The 24,904-nt window shown below is 38.7% G+C and overlaps 1 protein-coding gene across 1 annotated transcript in view; it reads left to right on the top strand.

Moving 5' to 3' along the window:
• The window catches only part of rbfox1 (RNA binding fox-1 homolog 1), a 203,714-nt gene extending 180,283 nt beyond the window's left edge, over window positions 1-23,431 (top strand). The window contains exons 11-12 of the mRNA XM_044332223.1: window positions 11,688-11,763; window positions 20,159-23,431. Coding sequence (XP_044188158.1) covers window positions 11,688-11,763; window positions 20,159-20,281 — 199 coding nt within the window. The 3' untranslated portion in view covers window positions 20,282-23,431. The remainder of the gene's footprint in view (window positions 1-11,687; window positions 11,764-20,158) is intronic.
• The last annotated feature ends 1,473 nt before the right edge of the window (window positions 23,432-24,904 follow it).

The following is a 24,904-nucleotide window of genomic DNA, read 5'->3' as shown; positions in this document are numbered from 1 at the left end:
CAGACCACTAGTTTAAGATCCTGTTCATTAATTTGTTGCAAATTTATTTTTGTTTGTTTTTTGAATAGGTTTATTTTCTTAATTACAGCTTTGGTGCTCCTTAAAATCGTTTGGTTTAGTCATGGAGTAACAGGTAAAATCAGCAGGGTTTTAATTGCTGAAAGTATGGAAACCTGATCACTGTACTCTCAAAAATGTTAAAGAATATTTGTTAAATATTGCTCAAAAATTAAATCATTAATTTTAATCATGTAAAAATCATCATACACAGTTGTCGGGACTTGATCAGCTCTCCAAGATGCTGATCCTGCTGCTGGCAGCAGCTTGGAGCTGTCCAGAGTTCTTTAGTTTAATCATTTATTTCCCTTTGTGTTCCTCATGTCATCATGTATTGATGTATCAGGAAAGTCAATCCGTGTCTGATCCCTTGTTGAAATCCTTTTGCTGGGTCTTGACAGGCACCCTCACCCTGACGGCTCTGTTTAAATACCTACGTGTATTGCCATGATTTGGTTTTGATAAATATTATGACTAACCATTATGACATGTATTTTTAAAAATATGTTAACGTACACAATAACAATCTTTCACATTATAATGCACCAACAATACGCCTGACCAGGAAAACGACAACTGCATCAGTCTTAAACTAGCAAAGACGCGCTGCGCTTGGCACCGCTTTGCGCCAGGTGAAAGATAGGGCCTTAAGTGTAACTGGCACATTAGGAGATGCACAATTCATGATGTTTTATGTTCAAGACAGGATACAATGACCTATGGACAGTCACATAAAGTGTCAAGTCAAGTCAAGTCAATTTTATGTATATAGCGCCAAATCTCAACAGAAGTTATCTCAGGGCACTTTTAGAGCTGGTCTAGATGATATTCTTTAGGTCTTTATGTCCTCAAGGCATGCTTGAAGTTTAGTTAACTGAGTGGTTTCATCTGGCTCCACTGATAAATATAATTGGTTATCATCTGCATAACAATGAAAATTTATGGAGTGTTTCCTAATAATATTACCTAAAGGAAGCATATATAAGGTGAATAGTATTGGTCCAAGCACAGAACCTTGTGGAGCTCCATGTCTAACTTTTGCATGCATGGAGGATTCATCATTAACATGTACAAATTGAAATCAATCTGATAAATAGGATTTAAACCAGCTTAATGCAGTTCCTTTAATGCCGATTAAATAATCCAGTCTCTGTAATGGGATGTGATGGTCAGTGGTGTCAAATGCACTACTAAGATCTAACAAGACAAGTACAGAGAGAAGTCCTTTGTTCGATGCAATTAGGAGGTCATTTGTAACTTTCACCAGTGCCGTCTCTGTGTCTCTAAATCCTGACTGAAAAATTGATTACTTATCACTTATTGAATTAATTACAGCTACTTTAAAGGACTGCAGTACATAGCCTGTTACTAAAGACACACTGATCATATCTAGTAAAGAAGTGCTAACTAAGGGTAAAGAATCTAACTATATAAGGGGAACAGATGAGAAAGAAATTATTGACACTGTTAAAAATCTTGAGAGTAAGAAGTCCACAGAAAGGAATGGAATTGACATGTCCACGGTTAAAATGTTATTGAATGCATTGCAAAACCTCTGACTCATATATGTAACCAGTCTCTACAAGCAAGAAAAATGAAAACAGCCAAAGTCATACCAATATATAAGCCTGAAGACTGACATGTACTATAAAACTACAGACCTGTTTCCTTGCTTCCATAGTTCTCAAAAATACTGGAAAAAATATTCTATACAAGATTAGATGACTTCATCACAAAATATAATGTACTGTGTGAACAGCAATATGGATTTAGAGCTAATAGGACAACTTCATTTGCACTTACAGAATTTGTAGAAGAAACAGCAATGGCAATAGAAAATAAAGAATATGCAGCAGGGGTATGTCTGGATCTCAAAGAAGCATTTGACACAGTAGACCATGACTTATTATAGAAAAAATACAAAGACATAGAATTAGAGGGATAGTACTCTCTTGGCTAACCAGTTACCTAGAGAATCAATACGTTCAGATACAAAATTTCAAATCACAATTACTGACGGTTACTTGTAGGGTTCCTCAGGGCTCAGAGTTGGGACCATTGTTGTTTATTTTACATAAATAACATATGGGAAGTGTCCAAAACACTGAAAACTATTCTATTTGCAGATGATGCAAGTTTCTTTGTTGTTGGGACAACTTGGATCAACTTTTGGATACCGTGGAAAAGGAACTGAAAAAGCTAAAGAGTTGGTTTGATGCAAATAAACTAACACTGAATTTAAGTAAAACGAAATTTATAATCTTTGGTAATCATTCAAATAACTCAAATAGGAAACTCATGATAAATAATGTAGAAATCAAAAGAGTGACTGAAATTAAATTTCTTGGAGTGATAATAGATAAGTTATGCTGGAAGCCACATATTAATTATATTAATGTTAAAATAGCAAAATCAGTTGTGATACTATATAAAGCCAAAGATCTTTTAAATCAAGCTTTGTTACACACCTTATACTGCTCCTTTATACTCCCATATATAACTTACTGTGTGGAATTGTGGGGAAGTACAGTGGAAACGGCCTATAATGATCACAGTTACAGTGATCAGCCACTTATATGGATCAAAAAGCCCAGGACATAATCATTCCTATACAAATACTGTTTAAATAATTTGCTTAGAGTAATCAAGTAGTCCACTTACAGTGTTCATTTTGGGTCTTTTCATACATGAAAACATATGGAAAAAATTTTTGATACTGCGTTAATTTTCTATTTACCTTACTCTCATGATAAATGTATGATGTGTATTTAGCAGCTGCAGCTCCATTATAAGGCATTGCAGCGCACCTCCAGACAACTTTGCAGAGGTGTGTGGGTGTGTTTATTTGTAACCGCTGTGAAACAATCAGAAAATAACCTTTTATTCCTCTCATCTTCTCCCTAGCTTGCGCAACCACTGCTTTTCTCTCTCTCTCTCTCTCTTTTTTTCTCTGGTCTTTTTTAAAATGAGTTGGGAAGCCGTCAGCGAAGCCAAAGCAAAGCCTATAGCTACTGACACGTGTGAAGTGCTACCAAGGAACTCTCTATAACCTGTTGTTCCCCTTCTCCTTACCGCAAAGTTTGGTTATAAAAAATAGGCAGTAAATGAAAAGTGCAAAGCAAGAATCACCTTTGAAGTTGCTCTCTACATATTACATGTGTGCTGTCTCTGTTTTATGGGTGTATAAATAAGTCTTTCTGCACATTGGCAATGCACTCTGTTTAGCTCAGTACTCAGCACAGTCATCTATGATCTGGGAGACTTGAGTTTGAGACCCAGTGTGGGGCCCTCCTTCGTAAGACAGTTTATTCATAAATACTTATTTTAACATTTAAATATCCTAAAATTAAAAGCATAATAAAACAAAAACTGGATTTTTATACCTTTTTCCACTTTTATTTGAATACAAATACAAATATAAATAATTTTTCTGCCTTGACGAATATAAATACAAATACAAATATTGGGCTCTCTGCACATCCCTAGTTTCTAGAGCTGAAGTGAAATTTGAGGGTGTTTTATCTCCCTTATGCCCTTCCCCATTTTATTAATAATAAATATATTCATAACACAATGAATAATTTGTGTTAAATTAGTAAGCACTGGTGTGTAATGTTAGTTTATAATTCCATGGAACTTGCAGATGTCTGTACTTTTGGATTTATTATTCATCTTCCGCCTCACTTTCCCCAACTTCCCCAAGTTTTTTTCTGAGTTGAGTTTGGATTAACAATCTTGGATGGCAGAAACACCATCCATCTAATTCAAGAGCAGGGTGTAAAATTATTATAAAGATGGCTTTGGCTCTAGACAATAGAGCAGCTAATATTTTTGCAGAGAAAGTAGGTATACAGTAGGTCCACTTGAAAAGAAGCGATCATGCTCATGAATGATGACACTGGCTCTATTTGCCGAGAGTGAATTAAGGCAGAGCCGAGATTAGAAGTGGAGAGGATTTATTCCTCTGCCTCAGTGCTTTTATTCAGAACAGACGGCAGAAAGTGATACATGAGCAAAAGAAAAAGAGGTTAAGCCTTGCCATCTTAAACCATTTTATGTCACAGACTCAAATTGACATAAATCTAGGTAACATGAGCAATAATTAGAGAAACGGTAATTGAGTAAATGATTCGCATTCTAATCATATAAAAACTTGGAATGCTCTATATTTGGCAGTTTTGGCTTTGTAATGCATGTATTATATAATTCACAATAATTTATAACTTGTACATGTCATTATAATGACCTTACAGTATGTGAAATTGTTCCTTGTGCAAGACAGACAAATTTGGAAATTGAGCGGAGTTTTTACTGCAGAAGGCTAGAATATAAACGAGAGTGAATTTGGCTCTGTATCTGTTTATACAACAAATTTAATCTATATCTCATAATTGCAGATTTATGCAGAGTTGATCATTGTGTTGTAGTGAGCATTTCAATATTTAAATACTGTTTGACTTGTACACAGGCACTAAGTTAAAATACAATAAGATAAAAGGTGAACAGACCTCTATAGGCCTTAAAGGGCAAAAATCTTGTTTTTACTGACTCGCAGTGGTTTAACTTCTCAGCTTGCTGCAGTGATGTACAAGTGTACTTCAGGGTATGTCAGGACACCATAACATCACTGTTGGGTGAGGCTACAGGTGCAACACAGCACACTTCTGACGACACCCCTCAGTGATACTGGGCTTTTATATTTTTATGGTGCATGAATTTTTATTTTGGGGGGAAAAAAATATTTCACCCCATTTTTTGGGAGCTTGGGGGTCCCTGATAATATATCCATCATAAAATTTGTTGACCAGATATGTACTATAAGGGTACTGAAACACCAAGGGCCCTATTTTAACGATCTAAAGCACATGGTCTGAAGCGCATGGCGCAAGTGCACTTAGGGTGTATCCAAATCCACTTTTTCTATTTTAACGGCAGAAAAACGGTCGATGCGCCAAGCGCATGGTTCAAAGAGGTTGTCCATAGTCTCCTAATTAATCATGAGTGTGTTTTTGGCGTAACATGCAATCAACCAATCACAGTAGTGTCATTTACCATTCCCTTTAAGAGCCAGGTGCGCTTGCACCTTGGCGGATTGCTATTTTGACGGCGCATTTGTAGTACGAGGGAGCGCTTCTCTGCAGAGGAAACGGATCTGCTCGTGCGCAAATGGAAAGCGCACGATTCATAATGAGCACACTGCTGCTCCTGGACCCTCCTGTGGTCAGCCACAGACCACCAGTTTAAGATCCTGTTCATTAATTTGTTGCAAATTAATCTTCGTTTGGTTTTTGAAAAGGTTTATTTTTTTAAATTACAGCTTTGGTTTCTTTAAAATCGGTTTGTTCAGTCATGGAGTGGCAGGTCAAATCAGCGGGGTTTTAATTGCTGAAAGTATGGAAACCTGATCACTGTAATCTCAAAAATGTTAAAGAATATTTGTTAAATATTGTTCAAAAATTAAATCATTAATTTTAATCATGTAAAGAATCATCAACACAGTTATCAGGACTTGATCAGCTCTCCAAGAGCTGGCAGCAGCTAGAAGCTGTGCAGATTTATTTCCTTCGTTAGTTTAATCATTGTTTTCACCTCATTTCTTCCCTCTTGTGTTCCTCATGTCATCATGTATTGATGCAGCAGGAAAGTCGATGTGTCCGATCCATTGTTGTTACTGCGATTACTTAATTCTGATAAATATTATGACTAAGCATTATGATATGTATTTTTTAAAATATATTAATATACACAATAATAATCTTTCACATTGTAATCCTTTTATTTGTTACCTTTTACATGTTTGTGCGCTGCTGCGCGTCCTGTGTGTGTAACAAGCAGAGTGTTTGTTGTGAACCTGCCTGTGTAGGCGCACATTACTATCCTGATAATGCACCCTTAAAATAACAGTGAAACACTGCGCCATTGACTTTAGACCAGGTTTTTGTTGGTCAATAGCACATTCACTCTCTGCTGCCTCAAGATAGCAATGCGCCAACAATGCACCTGACCACACCTTACTTTTAGACCAACACGCCCATGGGCGCACTGATGGGCACAAGTGTCATTGCTATTTTAACAACGTGGGCGCTGGACGGGAAAATGACAACTGCAGCGGTCTTAAAATAGCAAAGAGACTTGCGCTGCGCTTAGCGCCGCTCTGCGCCGGGCGTAAGATAGGGCCCCAAGGGTTTCTATAGTACATTCGATAAGTGGAATAAGGAGAAAACAATCATTCTGACAAACATCAATCACAAATGGTTTCAATAAATCACAATATGAAGCTTTAATGTCAAAACATCGAACAAATGTGTGTCTGTGGAGGGGTTAGCCTGTGTGTGTAGGTATTTGTGCGAGTGTGTGTGTTGGCATCATGGGTTGTTCTCCACCGGGGTATGCATGGAACATCATCCTCTGGTACATCATCAACATCTTCATCCACAGACTCAGTCTCATTATCACTTGTACACACACACACACACACACACACACACACACACACACACACACGTTACTCGGGGCTGCAGGAGATAGAATCGGTCGTCCACTAAGAAGGTCAGTAGTTTGATCCCCAACTCCTCCTGTCTGCATGTCGAAGTGTCTTTGGTCAAGATACTGAACCCCAAATTGCTCATAATGGTTGTGCCATCACCATGAGTGGTAGCTTGCCGCCATCAGTGTGTGAGTGTGTGTGTAAATGGGCAGAAAGTTATCAGCAGAAACATTGTAAAGTGCTTTAGATAAAAGTGCAATATAAGCAGCCATTTACCATTTACCATTACTCTACTGACTGACCCCTGACCTCGTAACTGTGTCTCAAACCTGATTCTGGCATCCACATCCACAGTAGATAGTAAACTAAATGACTATAGTGATAACTATTCATCCCAGCATATCTCCACACATGATATTGCCCTCACAAGAGTGGTCTAACTGCACAATATTGCCCTGAGGCACTGTTTTGGTATATAAATAAATAAATAAACAAACAAACAATGGAAACAGAATACAATAAAATACACTAAACACTAATAAAATAAAATACAGCAGTCTGGTATTATTAGAATTAATTAGGTCATTCAATTTGTTGCTAAAAGATGATGGTAGAGAAAGTGGCAAGAACATTTATATAACACATATCTGATTAAAATGTATGTCATATACAGAAACAATGACAGAGGACAGAGGCCTTTTTAGAGTATGGATCAAATGACTGTGTAATATGAGAGGGACTTGCAGTCATTATGTGGACACAACCTTGACTCCAACGGGATGATAATGTTACCCTATGTTTGCTAGATGTGTCACTGGGCAATTGTTTACTAACATATTCAACAGAACTTCATGAGGTGATAATATATCAGTGTTTTCATTGTGTTCTGCTGTCCTCAAATGGCACAAGAAATCAATTAAGGCAGGTTTAAATGAGCCCTGAGCAAGCGCTTACAAGAGGGCCGTTTGTATGTTTCACCGAGGTCTGCGGTGGCATTGAGGGCTTGCTTATGTACCTCTGTAGCCTTGATGTGACCATCTGTGCAGGGCCACACTGGCACCATGTGGGTCATGTTCAAGCCATGAGGGTGACAGAGGGGAAGTAACAACAGCTGCTTTCATGAGCCCTGACCAGAGCCAGTCTGCCTCATGTAGCATACAAACCAATGCAAATGCAGTGCAGTCACTCATGCAGATATGCTCATGCAAGCAAATTATGAGCATTCACAAATTACTGTACACATGCACATGAACAAGCATCAACTTTTTAGCCCTTTTCCACAGCAGAAGCTTTTCCAGGAATTCGAGAATTAGGTACTCACTGCATTTTAACACATCATGTAATATCTTTAAGTCATGTATTTGGATGTCTTGATTTCATTAAAAAGAATGCTCCTACCAACCTTTTATCTTGACCTTTAAAAAGACAGGCACTTATACCAACACATACACACCTCACCTCAAAGACTTCCACCCAAAACAAGTGCTGACAGTGTTGTGAATCTTATCTTTGAAAACACTTGGCTTTCTTCCTGGTCAATCCAGATATCTTAACACCTCTTTAGCTAGTCGAGAGAATAAAGTGAGATAGCTGGAGAGACATGGAGACATGAAATACAAGTAGTAGCCCTGTCAACCCTGTTCATTTTGCCTTAACTCTATCTGCTGAGAGTGAGATGAGATAATTGGTATTAAACTCATGTCTGTGTGTTATGTATGGAGTGAAGTCAGAAGGTGGTTAGCGTAGCTTAGTATAAAGACTGCAAGCAGGGGGTAACAGCTAGCCTAGCTCTATCCAAAGTTCAAAACCTACCAACACCTCTAAAGCTTACTTATTAACAAGGTGTATCTTGCTTGTTTAATCACAACACAAGTATTGGTGTTGGTAGGTACTGTAAAAATCCACAGTTTGTGGATTTAAGAGGGAGTTATATGCTATAAATTGCCAGCATGGCTAGCAAAGAGGAAAGCCAATCATGTAATCCTTTCACCGTCTGTACAAAGTGTCCCAACAGCCCGGCATGTTCCCCTTCAGGATGAATTGTAATTGTTTGGTGATTTAATCATGAACCATCAAAGTGTTGAGCTGGACCCTTCAAGTCCCAACATGTTCTGCTTGTCTAACAGGGAAATTCCTCCAAAATGAAAATATAGGGTATTATTCTGTAAATTATCAAGGAAAATTAAATTTAAGGTCATGAAACATGTTATGTACTTTAAATGGTTGAAAGAAAATATATGTTTATTTTTGGAAATCTTTCTTTCTAAATTTTCTCTCTATCCCAAAACCATGTGCATCTGACCAAGCTCCCAACCATTTTGTAGAGCTGTTGAAAATGTTGTTTCCCTGTTTATCTTTTCACCTCAGGGTCATTTTAAAATGCATTTGACTCAAATTGCATTTGAATGAGTGTTGTAGTTTCAGCTTACCACACACTCTCTCACATATGCACTGTCACACACAAACACACACACACACACACACACACACACACACACACACACACACACACTGATGATGGTAGGCTCTGCACTGTGAGATAAGATAGGTCAAATGCGGTGCTGAACTGAGTGTGGGTGTTGAGAGGGCTGCATGGTGAATAGCAATGTCCAAAACTAATCGGGATTAACTTCTAATCGCTTCAACCACTGGGCTGCTATGCAAATCAGCTCAATTATGGGCACAGGCCCTGGCCCCTGATTGGTCCTTATCATGAATGGGCTAGGACAGAGAAGGGAGGAAGGGATGAGGGGTGGACTGGTTGGCCACACCATGGCTGCTCACTAGGAATAAACACTGGTGCCATCTATTTCTGGTTGAAAATAGAAAACTTATTTGCTCCCTATTACTTGATTGTTCTATTTTTATTGTGTTTTGTGGTTGTTATGTCTTTCTCTGTTCTGTGTGAACTGTTATTCTTGGTTAATTTTCCCTTAGTGTTTCCTTGACTATTTTATCACAATCATTGACATAGTAACATTGAAAGGGTCTGTATACAGGAAGTGGACACAAAACGGTGAATAAAATATTGGTCCACTCAACACTGGTCCAAACATATCTCAAGGTTGCAGTGGATAATAATGTTGTAATTTCTAATGAGTTCAATATTTCTCCGACAGACCAAAAAGCACACTTGTACATGCATTCACACTCATATTCATGCACACACACATGCATGCACACAAAGAAAAAAGTTCCAATATAACTGGCTGACTCTCTGTGGGAGAATGACCCCTTTTGATTTCAACCTTTAATGGGCTTTCCTCTTCCACCAAAAAATTAATTGAACAATTATTACAATTGACAAAAATATAATACTGATGGTAGGTCACATTTTTGAGATACAAAATCAAAATTATGATACAGAAAGTCATAAAGACTGTAAACTATCATGACTATACAGTATCTCATCATTTTGAGGTAGTCAGAATTTTTACTAACAGTGTCATAATTTTGGCTTTTTCTCAAAGTTATCACATATATTTCCTAATTTTAACTTTAAAAGTCTAAAATTTAACTCATGTAATAAGTATTCCTTAATACCCCACAATTAGAATCTCATAATTTTTCAGTAATTTTCAATTACTAATATTTCCAGATATTGATTCAGAAAGTCATCATTTTGACTAAGTTTCTTGTAATTATCAGTTAGTATCTAATTTAGACTGTTAACCATAAGCCTCTGATGAGCAAATTAACTATACAGTATACAAGTATGTGCTGGCCAAAAAGACAAAACATCTCTGCAGAGCTTCAGTGTTAGATAATCATTCTTGGTGACTTTGGCACTATCATTATGAATTTTATATTTATCCTAATGTCTTTTCATTGATATAGTTCAATATTGAATTGTCTTTGTTCAAATAAGGTGTAAGCTATCTTTAAATCTCTTTAGTTTTTTTTATGATTCGTTACCTGAATGGTTCAATACTGCGTTCAATACTGAGCATCACCAAAGCTCTTCACAGAGTCAACACAACAGCAACAATTATGGACCAAACTGTGGAACATTTGTATTGTTTTCTCAAAAGCATTCAATAACTATAGCCTTCAAATTACCTGAATACTTTTTTCACTCAGACAAACAAAACTCTGTGGATCTGCAGCACTTTCTACAAATGTTTAATGTTGAAATACATCTATATTCAGCCAACCCCACACTAAACAAGACTAGGTCAAAACTTTGTATATGGCTGGACCATATATAAAAAAGTGTTACCATGGTTACTGGGCTGGGACTCATATAAGCCGCAGAGATGGAACGGAACTGTCACTTAAATTAGCGAGGCTTATTGAAATAAGCCAGGCTATCCCATTAGCCAGCTTGATGGAACACCCCCCAGATCAGTTCATCGGATCATGTTCTCACAGAGATGACAACATGTTGACCAGCTGATCATCTCAGGAGTCAGGCTGCTAGCTGCTGAGATGACCGGCTGGTCTCACCCGGCCAGTGGCTCTGAAACAGATCCCAAAACATCGGAGCAAATATACAAATAGGTGTTATTTGGCTAAACTGACCACATATTGGGAATCTAAATGGTTACTTTCTCACCTTAAAAATATTAAAAGAAGACATATTAACAGTCCTACAGCGAACATTACAACAGCTCAATCTCCACCATCACTGCTGGTTTGTGCAAAATGCATTCTGGGATACTTAGCTTCAGCCAGCTTCGGCCGACCAATAGTGTCATTTCATCGCTCAGCCAGTTAGGCAGACATTCGCATCTGGGGCTGGCCCTGCTGTTGCAGACCAGCCAAAAAAAAGACAAACTGTCAGAAATAAAGTCCATTAAAAGTTTGTTTACATAATATACACATTTCTAACACTGTCAACAATTAAAAAACAACTTATACACAATAAAAAAGTGATTTCACTTCACAGACTGCCATAAAAAGATAATCATGTGTTGCTTGTTGTTAGTGTTTTTATCTCTGTGTTCTGATTGACATGAGTTATTGTGTTCGTGTGTGCTAGAAGGCTTTGCTTTTGAATGTCAAATGAACTACTGTGCCCAGCAGTTTGTTGGTAAAGTTGACAGTGTGTTTTGAAGATGTGGACTCAGTATTGAGCCATGCATGGAAATGCGAGGATGTAATTTGACCTAATCATCTTTTGTTATCTTGTGTGTTTCTACAGTTACGGACGAGTATATGCTGCCGACCCCTACAACCACACACTCACTCCAGCAGCCACATACAGCGTTGGTGCCATGGTAAGACTATCATGCCTGCCACATGTCGCTGTTTTTCGTCCTGTATCATCAAAGTGTGTCCCCAAAATACATGTTGAACTTGAGCTGCTCTTTTGCTGTGCATGTCATGTCTTCTATTCATATTTACATTTATTAGAGCTGCACTAGGTGCACAGACAGGAGAGGAGTAAGAATAATTAAGGCTAACTGACCAATTATCACATTTTGTATTGTTAACGAGGGCAATGGTAACATAACCCTGATAATTAACTCTAGTAGCTGAGTTTAGGTGACCATATCCATATTAAAACATTATAGAGCAGGCCTTTCATATTATCACAGTAAAGGTAGCCCTATCAAGTCATACCGTGGTAACCAACATATTTTCATAATTAACTCAATATCTTCCCCTAACACAGTACTATCTGACACTTCACTTTGACCCTGTAGGCACCGTAGGGCTTAACATACTTAGAGTACATTGGAACTGACTAAGTGGAGAGTACGGCCTCCATTGAGTTTTGTTCGGGGTGGGTCAATCATCCACCCAGCTGGATGTGCCTGGAAAACCTCTAAAGGGAGAGGGCATCCGGGAGTCTTCATCACATATCTAAATCACCTCAACTGACTAATTTCAATGCAAATGGAGCAGCACTTGTACTTAGAGCTCCTTCCCTGTCCTTTACAATGAGCCAGGCCACTCTGCAAGGAAAATCATGACCACAGGTGAGCGTTCAAATGTAAATATACCAGTACATTGAAAGTTTTGCCTTCTGGTTCAACTCAGTCTTCACTATAGCAGACCAGTACAGCTTTCACATTACTGCTGACGCCACACCAACCTGCTAGTCAACCTTGTGTATCAACCTATCCTCACTTGTGAAGGATGGACCCTGACACTGAAAGAGTTATATCATCTACAAAAAGAAGAGATCCAATCCTGAAGTCACCTTTTCCATTCCCCAGCTGTGCCTTGCGAATCTGTCCATGAAAATCACAAACAGAATCAATGAGAAGATTCAACCCTGGCAGAACGCATGCCCCACAGGGATCATGTTTTACTTTTTGCTTAGAATATGGACACAGCGCTCACTTCTATTATACAAGGCCCAGATGGCACATAGCAATGGCCCTGGCAGCCCATACTCTCAAAGCAGAGACACAGGGGCACACCCTACTCTAAGTCTACAAAGCACATGTAGACCGGATGAGCAAACTCTCATGAACCCTTTAGTATCCTTGAAGGAGTAAAGAGCTGGTCCACTGGTCCATGACTAGAATGGAATCCACATAGCTTCTTCCCTGAAACAATAGGTTAGAGTCTCCTTTACAGCACTCTGGCACGGGCTAGGATACCACACTACCCAGCCAAGGAGGCTGGGTAGTGTGATATCCCGATAATTGGAGCACACCCTTGGAGCACACTGCAATACTCTTCACTGAGCTTTCTGAGTTTCTAAAAAGAAAAACCCATTGGTCTGTGCCCAGTTTGCTCATTTTGTTAATTCATCCATTAGCATTGGGATATGATTGCATTTTATGGAATTTGAATACAGTATATCATATAATTGGCTTATCAAATCTGAATCTTCTCAACCGCATTACTGAATCTAATTAGTTTTAAAGATAACTTAAACAAAAAGATCTGTAGTCACTGCATGGAATGGCAGCCTAATCGATATTTACAACTTGTAGTTACATCCTAAAATTGAGGTGAGCAGCATGAGACATGATATATGACAAATCTAAACTTAAGGAACATGTTAACCAAGCAGCAATGACTGAGTGCTGCATCCAAAACTAAGATGTACCTCTTTACCACCTTCATCTCCTGCAGATCCTAAAAATGGGATTTGGTTCATAGATGTCACCACTCCAGATTCTCTCAAAAATCCATCAGCTATCCCAGTCTTCCACTTGAGGTCACCAAGGTGTGACACTGCCTAGTGCAGCTTTTAAATTAGGGGTGGTGCTGAATCCAAATACGTTATTTGGCAAAGCACAAATAGTGTTTTTTTTATGAGCATTTATTTCATACAAATATTTTTAAAATTATTTGTTTTTGGGAAGAAAAAAAAACATGTCAAATACCAGCATGCAGATTGGTTGCCTCACTGTCTTTCCTCTTCTCTGATGTTACATCTCTCAGCAGGTGTCAACTAGGGGAGTTATATCCACCTGCTACATGATGCACATTTACTAATTTGGACATCACTCCCGGAGTTGGGGGTGTTCGCCAGACATAAAGCTGAGCTACTGACACATGCAAAGTGCTCCCAAGGACTCTCCATAATCTGTTAGTCCCCTTCTCCTTTCCACAGTTAGGTTGCAAAAAGTAGGCAATAAATCAAAAGTGCAAAGCAATAATCACCTTTGAAGTTTCCCCCTACATGTTACACAGTGTGCTGTCTCTTTGTTGTGGGTGTATAAAAAGGTAGAGGTCTGTCTGCAATGAGGTGATGAGGAAAGTTTTAGCTCAGTGGTCAGCACAGTCATCTATGATCTGGGAGACTCCAGTTCGAGACCCAGTGTGGGGACCTCCTTCACAAGGTAGTTTATTCATGAACACTTATTGTAACACATTAATTTTCTAAAATGAAAAGCATTATAAAAGTAATAAAAACAAAAACAGGATTTTTAAACCTCTTTCCACTTTTATTCAAATACAAATACAAATACAAATAATTTTGCTGCCTCAACAAATATAGATACAAATACAAATACTGGGCTCTCTGCACGTGCCTAGTGGGGACCTCCTTCGTAAGATAGTTTATTCAAAAGCACTTATTTTAACACTTTAATATTCTAAAATTAAAAGTGTAATGAATACAAAAACATGATTTTTATGCCTATTTCCACTTCTATTTAAATACAAATACAAATAATTGTTCAAGGAGACTAGGGAAGTATTTTATTTGCTCTTTGCTAGTAATGTGGGTTTGAGATGCACTGCATTATCACATTTTTTGTTAATGTGGACCTAAGATACTTTGCATGTTTACGCCTTTGTGCTTATGCTGTCAAATGTTCCCCTGACTCCCAATAAGGCTGGTTTAAGAGACCAGATCTTTATTTGTATTTACACACAAAAGTAAGATAGGAGATTCTATAATATAGGCTTAAAGTAAAAACCACATCACTTCAAGCTTTTTGACCAATTAGCATGACAATTAGCATGACATTGGCATCTACTCATCACTAAAGGATACGTTCAGATCCTTTCAAGCCTGTCTTAATGTAAAAGATGTACATCTTTCAATGTACATCTCATATGTACATTGAAAGAGTGTCGCTGTAATCATTCCTCCATACTAGCTATGAAGTAATCCCTTCCCTGGTGCTACTCCACTGTAATAGATTTATTTATGTACATATTTATTGGGACCATGTACAGTGTTAAACATAAATGTTACCATTTGAAGTACTGTACCAGAGTTAGTTTATAGCTAATTTTAATCTGCAGTCCCTTAGGCAGGTCACAATTAAAACATATAACAGTGTGAGACAACACACAGTCCTCATTTTGAATTTGGCAAAACAGATACAACAACAGATCTTATTTCTTTAAAGAAGAGTTAGTCCAAAATGAATGTTGGATTAGACTTTCTTTTGGCAGATTAAGATTATGAGAACGTTGATTTGGATCAGAAACAGAACAATGTGATCAAGACATATCTATTTTTGACTGAGGTCTTTGACTTACCAAAAAGGAATGACATATTGGGCTTCTGGGCCTGTCTCTGGGGTGACCCGTTTTTTAATCCATCCATTAGTGTTGGAGTTCCATAGCATCTCATGGAATCTGAATTAAGTATTGCATCTAAGTCAATTTAGCTCAACATTTTCAAGTACAAAGTAAGAAGAAACAGTTTTGAGTGGCAGCGTAACTCATATTCACAACATTTGGTTATAACCACAAAAAGTAGTGAGCAGCATAAGTTATGAAATTTATTTCACACATTGTAAAAACAGGTGTAGCCCACTAACTGCACTTACTTTTCACAAGCTACTTGCTCCAAGCTAGCTCCCCAAACCTGACTTTGATGTGACACAATCAACTAGATCATTTCTGTATAGAAGAGTCACCACTTCCTTGGTCTTGTTGAACAAACTAAAACACAACAAACGTGTGCTGGTTGAGTAATGTAACCCAGTGGTGTTTCTTTTTCCTCACAAATGATCTTTACCTGAGTACAGACACTGGCTTACAGAGAGCATATTGACCAGAGAACAGACAAAAGTATAATTTTATCAACTGCAAACTGGATCCTAATATAAATAGAGCTGACTGTCAAAACCCAACCAAACCATCCATACCTAAGAATATCTGCTATGGCTCAGTAAGAAAACATTGTCCATGGAAACACAAAGAGAGGCAAAGTCACCCACTTGATTTGTCTAACTCACACTACTGGAGCTTCATATTAAGCTTTTAAAGAGGACTATGGATTTTATGCTCCATCTTTTACAGTTGAGAGACTTTAGGAAGCGATCACTTCACAGCCAGTATGGACAGGAGGAGTGATTACAGCAACCAATAAGTCTTTCAAAGTACCTATGTTATGTGAGTATTGTATTAATACAGACAAAACAAAATCCAATCATACATTACATTTAAACATTTGTGCCAGCTATAATTAGTTTTGTCATTGTGTATTTCTTGAAAAATCTTTGAAAATGGTACTTTCATCATGTGCAGGACTATAGAATGCCAACTTAAACACCTTAAAAGATAGCTCAGTAAGTGTGACATCAATCAGCATTATAAATAAAGGAATTAGAAAAAAAAATATTTGGCTGCCATTTTGTCTTTGACATAGGTAAAGAAGATTAGAAAGGAAGTATCCATTGAATAGACCTACCCTAGAGTAATTTTATTTTGGAAATTAGTCTTTTAGGTCATACAGTGGAAACCAGTGCATTGCTACTCACACCCATAAATTAAATTTGACCAACTGCACTTCACAATCTCCACATACTCTTCCTTCATCTCCTCCATACTGCCCCCCTCCCCCACTCCAACCTCTTCAGTCACTGTGCATGAGCTTTTCTGCAGCGCTGACATCTCCTCACTTAAACTTAATTGAATTTGTCTGTGCTGCTAACGGCAGTCCAAATGCCACATTAATCCTGCCTGTAAAAGGTGATGAATGTCTTCATGCCTTGGCAGCCCAGTCCATGTTAGTTATTACATTTCTAATTTGGTGGATACCACCTCACCCCACACTCCCTGGTAATGAAATAATTAGTCATTTTGATAATTAAATCCCTTGTGGTGCTGCAGCCACAGGGAGGAGGCGAGGGCGGGAAGAAATGAGTAAGAGTGCTGGGCGGACTGGAGGGAAAGATTGTCGAAACACACTGATTAGTCGCAAACACCAACCTCCAAACTGAATCAAAATCAGGCTACTGTGTAATTAACAAATTGTATAATGCATGTTTGCCAACAATAGAAAAGTACTAGCATCAAATAGCATTCAAAGTCTTAGTTAAATATTAATACAATAAAACAATAGATAATGTTAAAAGTGCCACACCGCATTTTAAAAGTGCTTCATTCCTCCTGCCACCATATGCCACTGCAACAAACAAAAACTATGGTTAATAGTTATGATGACATTGACATACATATATGTATACAGTAGTGAAACAACCATCAGTCACCTCCTCTACATGGATGACATCAAGCTGTATGCCAGGAATGAGCGTGACAGTGACTCACTGATCCACCTCACCAGGATCTAGAGCAACGACATCGGAATGTCATTCAGACTAGATAAGTGTGGTCGGATGGTATTCAAGAGAGGGAAGATGATCAGAACCAAGGGGGTTGAACTACCAGAAGGCAGCATTGCAGATGTTCAGGACAGCTACAAATACCTTGGGATCCCGCAGGCAAATGGGAACCATGAGGGAGAGTAAGGCAGGTCCTGAAAAGTCGGCTGGATGGGAAGAACAAGATACCCCGCTGGTATAATAAGCTGGCCAAAGGAGGAGATAGAGGCCACTGATATCAAGACAAAGAAGCTCCTCACAATGCATGGAGGGTTTCATCCCAAGTCCAGCACCCTGAGACTGTACACTAAGCAGAACAAGAGAGGCCAAGGACTGGTGAGCGTCAGAGCCACTGTCCAGGACAAAACAGCCAAGATCCAGGAATACATCAGGAAGATGGCCCCCGAAGATGAACTGCTAAGTGAATACCTCAAGCAGCAGAAACCCGATGATGCAGAGGAGGAGAAGGAATCATCATGGAGGGACAAACCCCTACACGGCATGTACCACCGACAAGTAGAAGAAGTGGCTGATATCAAGAAATCCTACCAGTGGCTGGAAAAGGCTGGGCTGAAGGACAGCACAGAAGCACCAATCATGGCAGCACAAGAACAGGCACTTAGTACAAGATCAATAGAGGCAGGGATCTACCGCACCAGACAGGACCCCAGGTGCAGGCTATGCAAAGGTGCTCCTGAGACAGTTCAGCACATAATAGTAGGGTGTAAGATGCAGGCAGGAACAACGTACATGGAATGCCATAACCAAGTGGCTGGCATAGTGTACAGGAACATCTGCACTGAGTATGGGCTGGAAGTCCCAAGGTCAGAATGGAAGACACCTCCTAAGGTGGTTGAGAATGACCAAGCTAAGATCCTGTGGGCCTTCCAGATCCAGACTGACAAGCTGGTGATGGCTAACCAACCAGACAACATGTTGATCGACAAACAACAGTGGTGATAGATGTAGCAATCCCAAGCAATAGCAACATCAGGAAGAAGGAACACTAGAAGCATACCAAGGGCTGAAAGAGGAGCTAGAAAAGATGTGGGGAGTAAAGGCAAAAGTGGTGCCAGTGGTAATCAGAGTACTGTGGGCTGTAAGCCACAAACTGGGAGAGTGGTTCCAGCAGATTCCAGGTACAACATCTGAGGTCTCTGTCCAGAAGAGCGCAGCCCTAGGAACAGCTAAGATACTGCACAGAACCCTCAAACTCCCAGGCCTCTGGTAGAGGACCTGAACTTGAGGAAGACACACCACCACCCCCATGGGAGGGGGGTAAGAGAGGAAATTTTTTCAATAAATCTACTTAGGCTAAACTACATTGGCTGTCACCACTGGCAGTTTCATCTGAATGTCATGTCCTGCCGACCTTCTTGCTTGTCTTGCTCTGCTAGTCTTTCAAATAACCACTAAATTAGCAGCAACCCAAAAACACCTTCTCAATAACTGCTGTTTCATGGAGTTGGGTCCAGAACACCAAGAAGTCTCAACAGTGTGTTCCAGAAGCACCCACCTCTTTACCTGCTGCAACACACTCTCCGTACCTGCAACCACACACTGCACCCTGAAGCAAGTCAACACTGTTCTGCATCAGTCCCTGAGATGCACACTACCTGTGCTAGGAAAAGCTACCAGAAAAGGCTTTTACAGAAGACAAGAGCATTTCCTAAATGTTCAAAAGGACTAAATGCTAAAATTCAACAAGTCCTTAAAATTAAATGATAAAATACATTGCTTGCCCGTGCACTCCCGAACAACACATAAGCATTGATCTGACATCCCTATTGATGGGACATCAATTTTCTGTGCCCTCCAGAATAGAATAGCATAGAAAGCCTTTATTGTCATTGTATTGTAGATACATCAAAATTAGGAAAAAACCATTTCAAAGATAAGAAAGTTTGATAATCTGAGGACCCGTTGGGATATTTTTGTTAGGTTAAGGCACAAAAACCTAACTTGATTATGTTGAGGGAAAGATCCTGGTTTGGGTTAACCTCATTAAAGGTAGGGGACCTTTGTTTGCATGGTTACATGGACACAGTAATAAATTCTTGGTGGTCAGAGAACAATTATGGTCATGGTTAAAATAAACTACAGAGGTCTTATCTACTTGAATGTAAACATATGTTTGTTTTGGGGCATTAGCTCAAACAACTTGCTGTCGTTTTCCTTGGGAGGTCAGTCTCCAAAATCTCCATCACCTCCAACCAGTGAAAGATTTTGTCAGTCCTGCTTCACATTCTGCTTAAAATCACCCATTGATTACATTTTTTGTTTCATCATTTACTCCACTTTTTCATGGTTGTATTGACTGGATTTCTTTCATATAGCTGTTGGCATGTACCCCTGGCATGAAGCGTCTCGCTGTGCTTGCTGCATGATGGTTGCTCCGGTCATGGGTCTTTTTCATCCCCCATGGGTTTGCACTGGAATAACGGTAATGTAATGTTGAAACTCTAGTTGTAGTTGGTGCTGGACTGAGGGGGCTAACAAGGATTTATGTGTGTTTGTGTGTCTGTGGGTGTGTGTGTGTCTGTGTACATTGGTGTTCCTATGAATATGTTGCAATCTCTCGTGGGTATATGCCTATGTGTGTGTTGTGGTGTTTGTCGGTGCATATATGTGTGTGTTTCAGAATGCGTTCACCCCGCTGACAGATGCCAAAACTCGGAGCCATGCTGACGATGTGGGGTTGGTGCTCTCCTCTCTCCAGGCTAGTATATACCGGGGAGGCTACAGCCGCTTCGCACCCTATTAGCAACACCTCCAACCTATACTCAACCTTCCAACAGGACAGAAAGAAAGTGCGTGTGAGTGTGAGTGTGTGAGTGAATGAGAATGACAAAGAGAGGAGAGGAACTAGCTATCATAGGAGAGACGTTACTGAGGCGTGGGTATTGCAATACATGCAGTTTGTGCATCATTTCAGCATCTCCTAAGAGAGAAGTACAAAAAAAAGGATCAAGAATAAAATGACAGCTGATATTTTTCATCTTATACCTCAGATATTTTGTGCTGTGTATTTTGATATTGTGGGTTTTTAATTTCTAAAGATTTAAACATAGATTATCAGCTGTAGAGGTTTTTCCATGGTACTAATAGAGAGCTGCTAGAGTTAGGACAATTAGGACACAAAGGAAATATTTATCAGATTCAAATTGTTAGGGCTTGTATAGAACTCCAACCCTGTAAGATAGGACATAGTCACATTTTGGGGTTTTTATGTTTTGTAAGAGTGTTGAAGTGACTATGCTAGTCAAGTGATGTTTTTCTTCTCTCAGATTCCTTTGGCACTTCCTCTGTCAGTTTAGCAATGATAGATTTTTTTTCTTGGTTTTGGTAGGATTAAAGAAGCCTTGGAAAACATGGAGATTTTAAAGGGCAGGGTGGGATGACTTAGAGAAGCTAAGTTAGAGCAGCCAGGATTGCCATTTTTTAAGTCAGTTATCTGGAGATCATGACTTTCTTATGTGGTTATTTTGAGAACAAACTGTTTACTTGTGACTACAACTTAACACAACATCTCAAGTTCTCAAAATCTGTTTTAGTTGTGCTCATTTTGCCAAACCAGTATTCTAAGATAACAATCCTGCTTTTTTTGGTACTCTGGTACTGATTTTTAAAACCACATTACATTCATCAAGTGGACACAAACATGACTTCAAATGAATGTTAATGTTGCTCTGTATCTGCTGAATGTGTAAATACACAACTGTTAGCTCACTTTTGTAACTTAAAATAAGGTGATGTCAGATTTCAGCTTGTTTTCCTGCCCCCAAGTGACAAACTAAGAAAAGAACTGCTTATTGCATTAGAACAATGTGAAAATACTCACTTGCAAGTAAAGGTTCCACATTCCAAATGTTACTGAAGCAAAAGTACAAGTAACAAAAGTAAATATACTCATTAAGCAGAATGTCTCCTGAGTGTCATATTATAAAATACTGGGATTAATATCACTGATGCATAAGTATTAATATGGAATTAATATTTCAGATGAATAAACATGTCAGCAACATTTTAATATGTAGCTCTTGGAGGTGGAGTTAATTTATACAGTGTTGGGTTGTTCAATCAACAACACTGCCTCATATGTTTTGTAAGTAAAATTTTAATATGCAAAGTAACTAGAGCTGTCACTGCAGCACTTGCATAAATGTATTTAGTTACTCTACACCACCACAGATTGCACTGTGTGCATTGTAAGGTTTTCTTGTTTCTCTAATGATGGCATCTGCGCTCGTTAGTCAGTCATTTTGGGCTAATTAAGTCATGATACCAAGATAATATGGGGACAGTAGCTGTAAGCAATCCCAGCTGCTCTCAGCTTCCATAGATATGCATAGGTGTGTAGTTTAGTTTAGTTTTAGGGAGAGAATGATGTGAGTCAGCACGTTATTCAGGCTGTAGATTTATTGACTAAATAATGTGGTTATATCTTACATCACTTCAAGCCAAAGGTTCGGATTGACATATCTGGTGTGTTTATGTGTATAGTCAAGATTGTAAAATAGATATGAACTATGAGATAGGGGAAAAAAGGATTGCCATGGCAACTAAACTGTTCAACCATTTAATTGCTTAGTCCACATGCAGAGATATGGAAAAGAATTAGGGCCATATGAAAAAATAATAATTCTGAGTAAAAGGCGGAATTCTGGAGAAAAAGGTCAGACTTTAATCACAGAAATCTGACTACAATTTAATGTTTTGTGGCACTAATTCTCTTCTGTTCTGAGTAGTGTTGGTCGTCCAGACATAGATGTTTTTTTATATAAACTTCCAATATATTCATTGGTATAATTGATGATTTTTATATTACAGGAGAGATTTAAAAAAATATATATAGCAGTGGCCAAAGCTACTATGTCTATTTTATCTTTTTGTTAATTTGGTTTTGCCTTTTTTTCTTTCATAATTAAAATTTAAGGGGGGTAAAGTATAATAATCCAACAATGTATTATATTTGAACTGTGCAGTGAAGATGTTCTCTTATATGAAATACACAATGGTATAATGTTTTAGATTTAGACACGTAGATCAGTTGTTAGGGCGAGCTATCTCATTTTCTATCAAATCATTCTGATTTTTATTAACTCTTTACAAATAATGTAATCACTATGTAGATACTCTCATTCACCTTTTTTTGTCAATTGTACCATTTTGCACATGCAACTTGTAATTTTCACATAAACCTGAGACATATCAGTGCTGTAGTTGTAATTTTTCTTCTAAACTTTTTTTTTATCAGTTCTGCAACTTCTGATTCTTTTTCTTTCCTCTCATGTCATTCTTAATGTGACATTCTTTTTGTTGTTTTCTAGAACTCAACCTTTACTCTTTGAAAACTAACTGTTTGAATATTACAATATTAAATAAATATGAGAAATAAAGGATTTGTGAACAGGCTAATGTATGATGTAAATAGAAGTTAATGGAATAAATCTGTAGTGTATTTGAAAAGCACTACATGGGCAACAGGAGCTCGGCTACGGCTGCATTGCAAGTCAGCCTACGGGCCGCTTCCTGTGCCACATTCTGTTTACAACTATTCCCAATTAGTGGTGTCGTTACATATCTCCCTTTTTGTATTTATAACAAATTAGATAGGAAAAACTCTCAGATGCATCACATTATTTAAAAAAAAGGCAGCAGTAAGAGCCTCTGGGCAGTTTGGCTCAGCTGGTTCAAACTTTCGTCTGTGTGCTGTGTGTGAAGACCATCGGTCAGACTGGCCGACTCTTAGTCTTCACTTTGCTGAATGTCTGACTCCGCAACTACTTTATACAAGCACTGCTTCCAGTAGGTGTTGTGGTTCAAAACAAGGCTTCCTACCCCATCATTGTATGTGCATGTACTATGGTTCTTCCACTTATCAATAACCATCAATAAAGTTTTGTTTTCTCAAGTTCTTCTTGTTTGTGTACTCTTTTAAAAGTTATTTTTAGGGTAAAGAAAGGTTAGCTAGCTAGCCCGGTAGCATTTTGTTTCTCTTGGTATTACCAGCTAACCTCAATACTGTATGTCCTGGACCTGTCCAATTTCTGGGGACCTCTAAGTAAGTCTGATTTGATCTGTGTGTTATTTTTGATCTTTTGTTTTGTCAGCAAGTTCCATGAAAAGACCAAAAAAAACAAGTCTTAGTGTTAGTCCGTCTCTCAATACTTTCTGACTTCCCTACCCTGTTTGTGACTCAGCTCCAAGTCTAATGGTTCCTACCAAGTGGCAACTACCACGACTTGACGCTGAAGCCAATGTGGAAGTCCCTTATAGTGCAATACCACCGATGGCCACTAGATGCTGGCTCTAGCTGACTCACATTCAAAAAATGTCAACTTCTCTCTAGAAACACCAAGTCAGTCATTTTTGTTAACATGTCAACAAGAACAAATTCAGGCCCTCTAATAAGTATGTTGGTGGTCATTTTTGAAATTGTTGCTCTATTAACAAGATTTGAAGACTTACAGTAGCTTTGATGTCTGCCATGTGGGCGTTAATTGACAGCTGTGATTGATAGTTGGCTCACCTGCTGCTCTCCTGGCTCTGGGACTCACACTGAGTTGCACTATAGTCGCAGTATTTCATTAAGTTTAGTGTTACTTGATCATGATACCTGTCCTGCTAGCATCATTTAAAGTAGCATCAGTTAAAGTAGCTATCATTAGCCCAAGTAAGCTTGTGTTGGCTTCAGTCCGAACTAGCGGGGCGTGTTTCCAGAGTGTGAAAGGCAATACCCCACACTATTTGAAAGGTCCTGACTCCAAACAGAAAAGATGGAGCCAAGCATCCATAACTGCAGCTTTTGGCTTCAAACCGGCTCCAATGCAAACTCGTGGGTGATGTCACACTGTCATAGCCTGCTTCATCCATCTTTATATACAGGCTATGGTTCCTACTGAACCAATTTTTATTTAAAGCTGCAAGCAGCAATGAATGGGCCTTTGCACCTCATGCGTGTTGAAGACAGTGTGGGACCGTTGGGCCCCTGGCACTTTCATACTCAGGCCCTAATAATAACAATAATAATAATAATAATAATAATAATAATAATAATAATATTTACAAAAACAATAGGTTCCTTGCACTTTCAGTGCCGGGGACCGTTCGTGCTCGGGCCCCAATAATAATATTTACTTTAATTACTAGAGGGCCTTCACACCATGCAGTGCTTGGGCCCTAATAATTCCCTCAGTTACGAGAGGGCCTTCACACCATGCAGTGCTCAGGCCACACTTTCAGTGCCAGAGCCAGTTGGGCCCCTGGTACTTTCGTGCTCGGGCCCTAAAAATAACTAAAATATATGGTTTAGTTTTTCTTTAAAAAGGTTCAGTAATTTCCTAAAGCAACAGGTCACTGTAGTTTTAAGCATACATTACTCAAT

Source organism: Thunnus albacares, chromosome 17, assembly GCF_914725855.1.
Source record: "Thunnus albacares chromosome 17, fThuAlb1.1, whole genome shotgun sequence".
Lineage (NCBI taxonomy): Eukaryota > Metazoa > Chordata > Actinopteri > Scombriformes > Scombridae > Thunnus > Thunnus albacares.
This window is presented reverse-complemented; position numbering and strand designations above follow the sequence as displayed.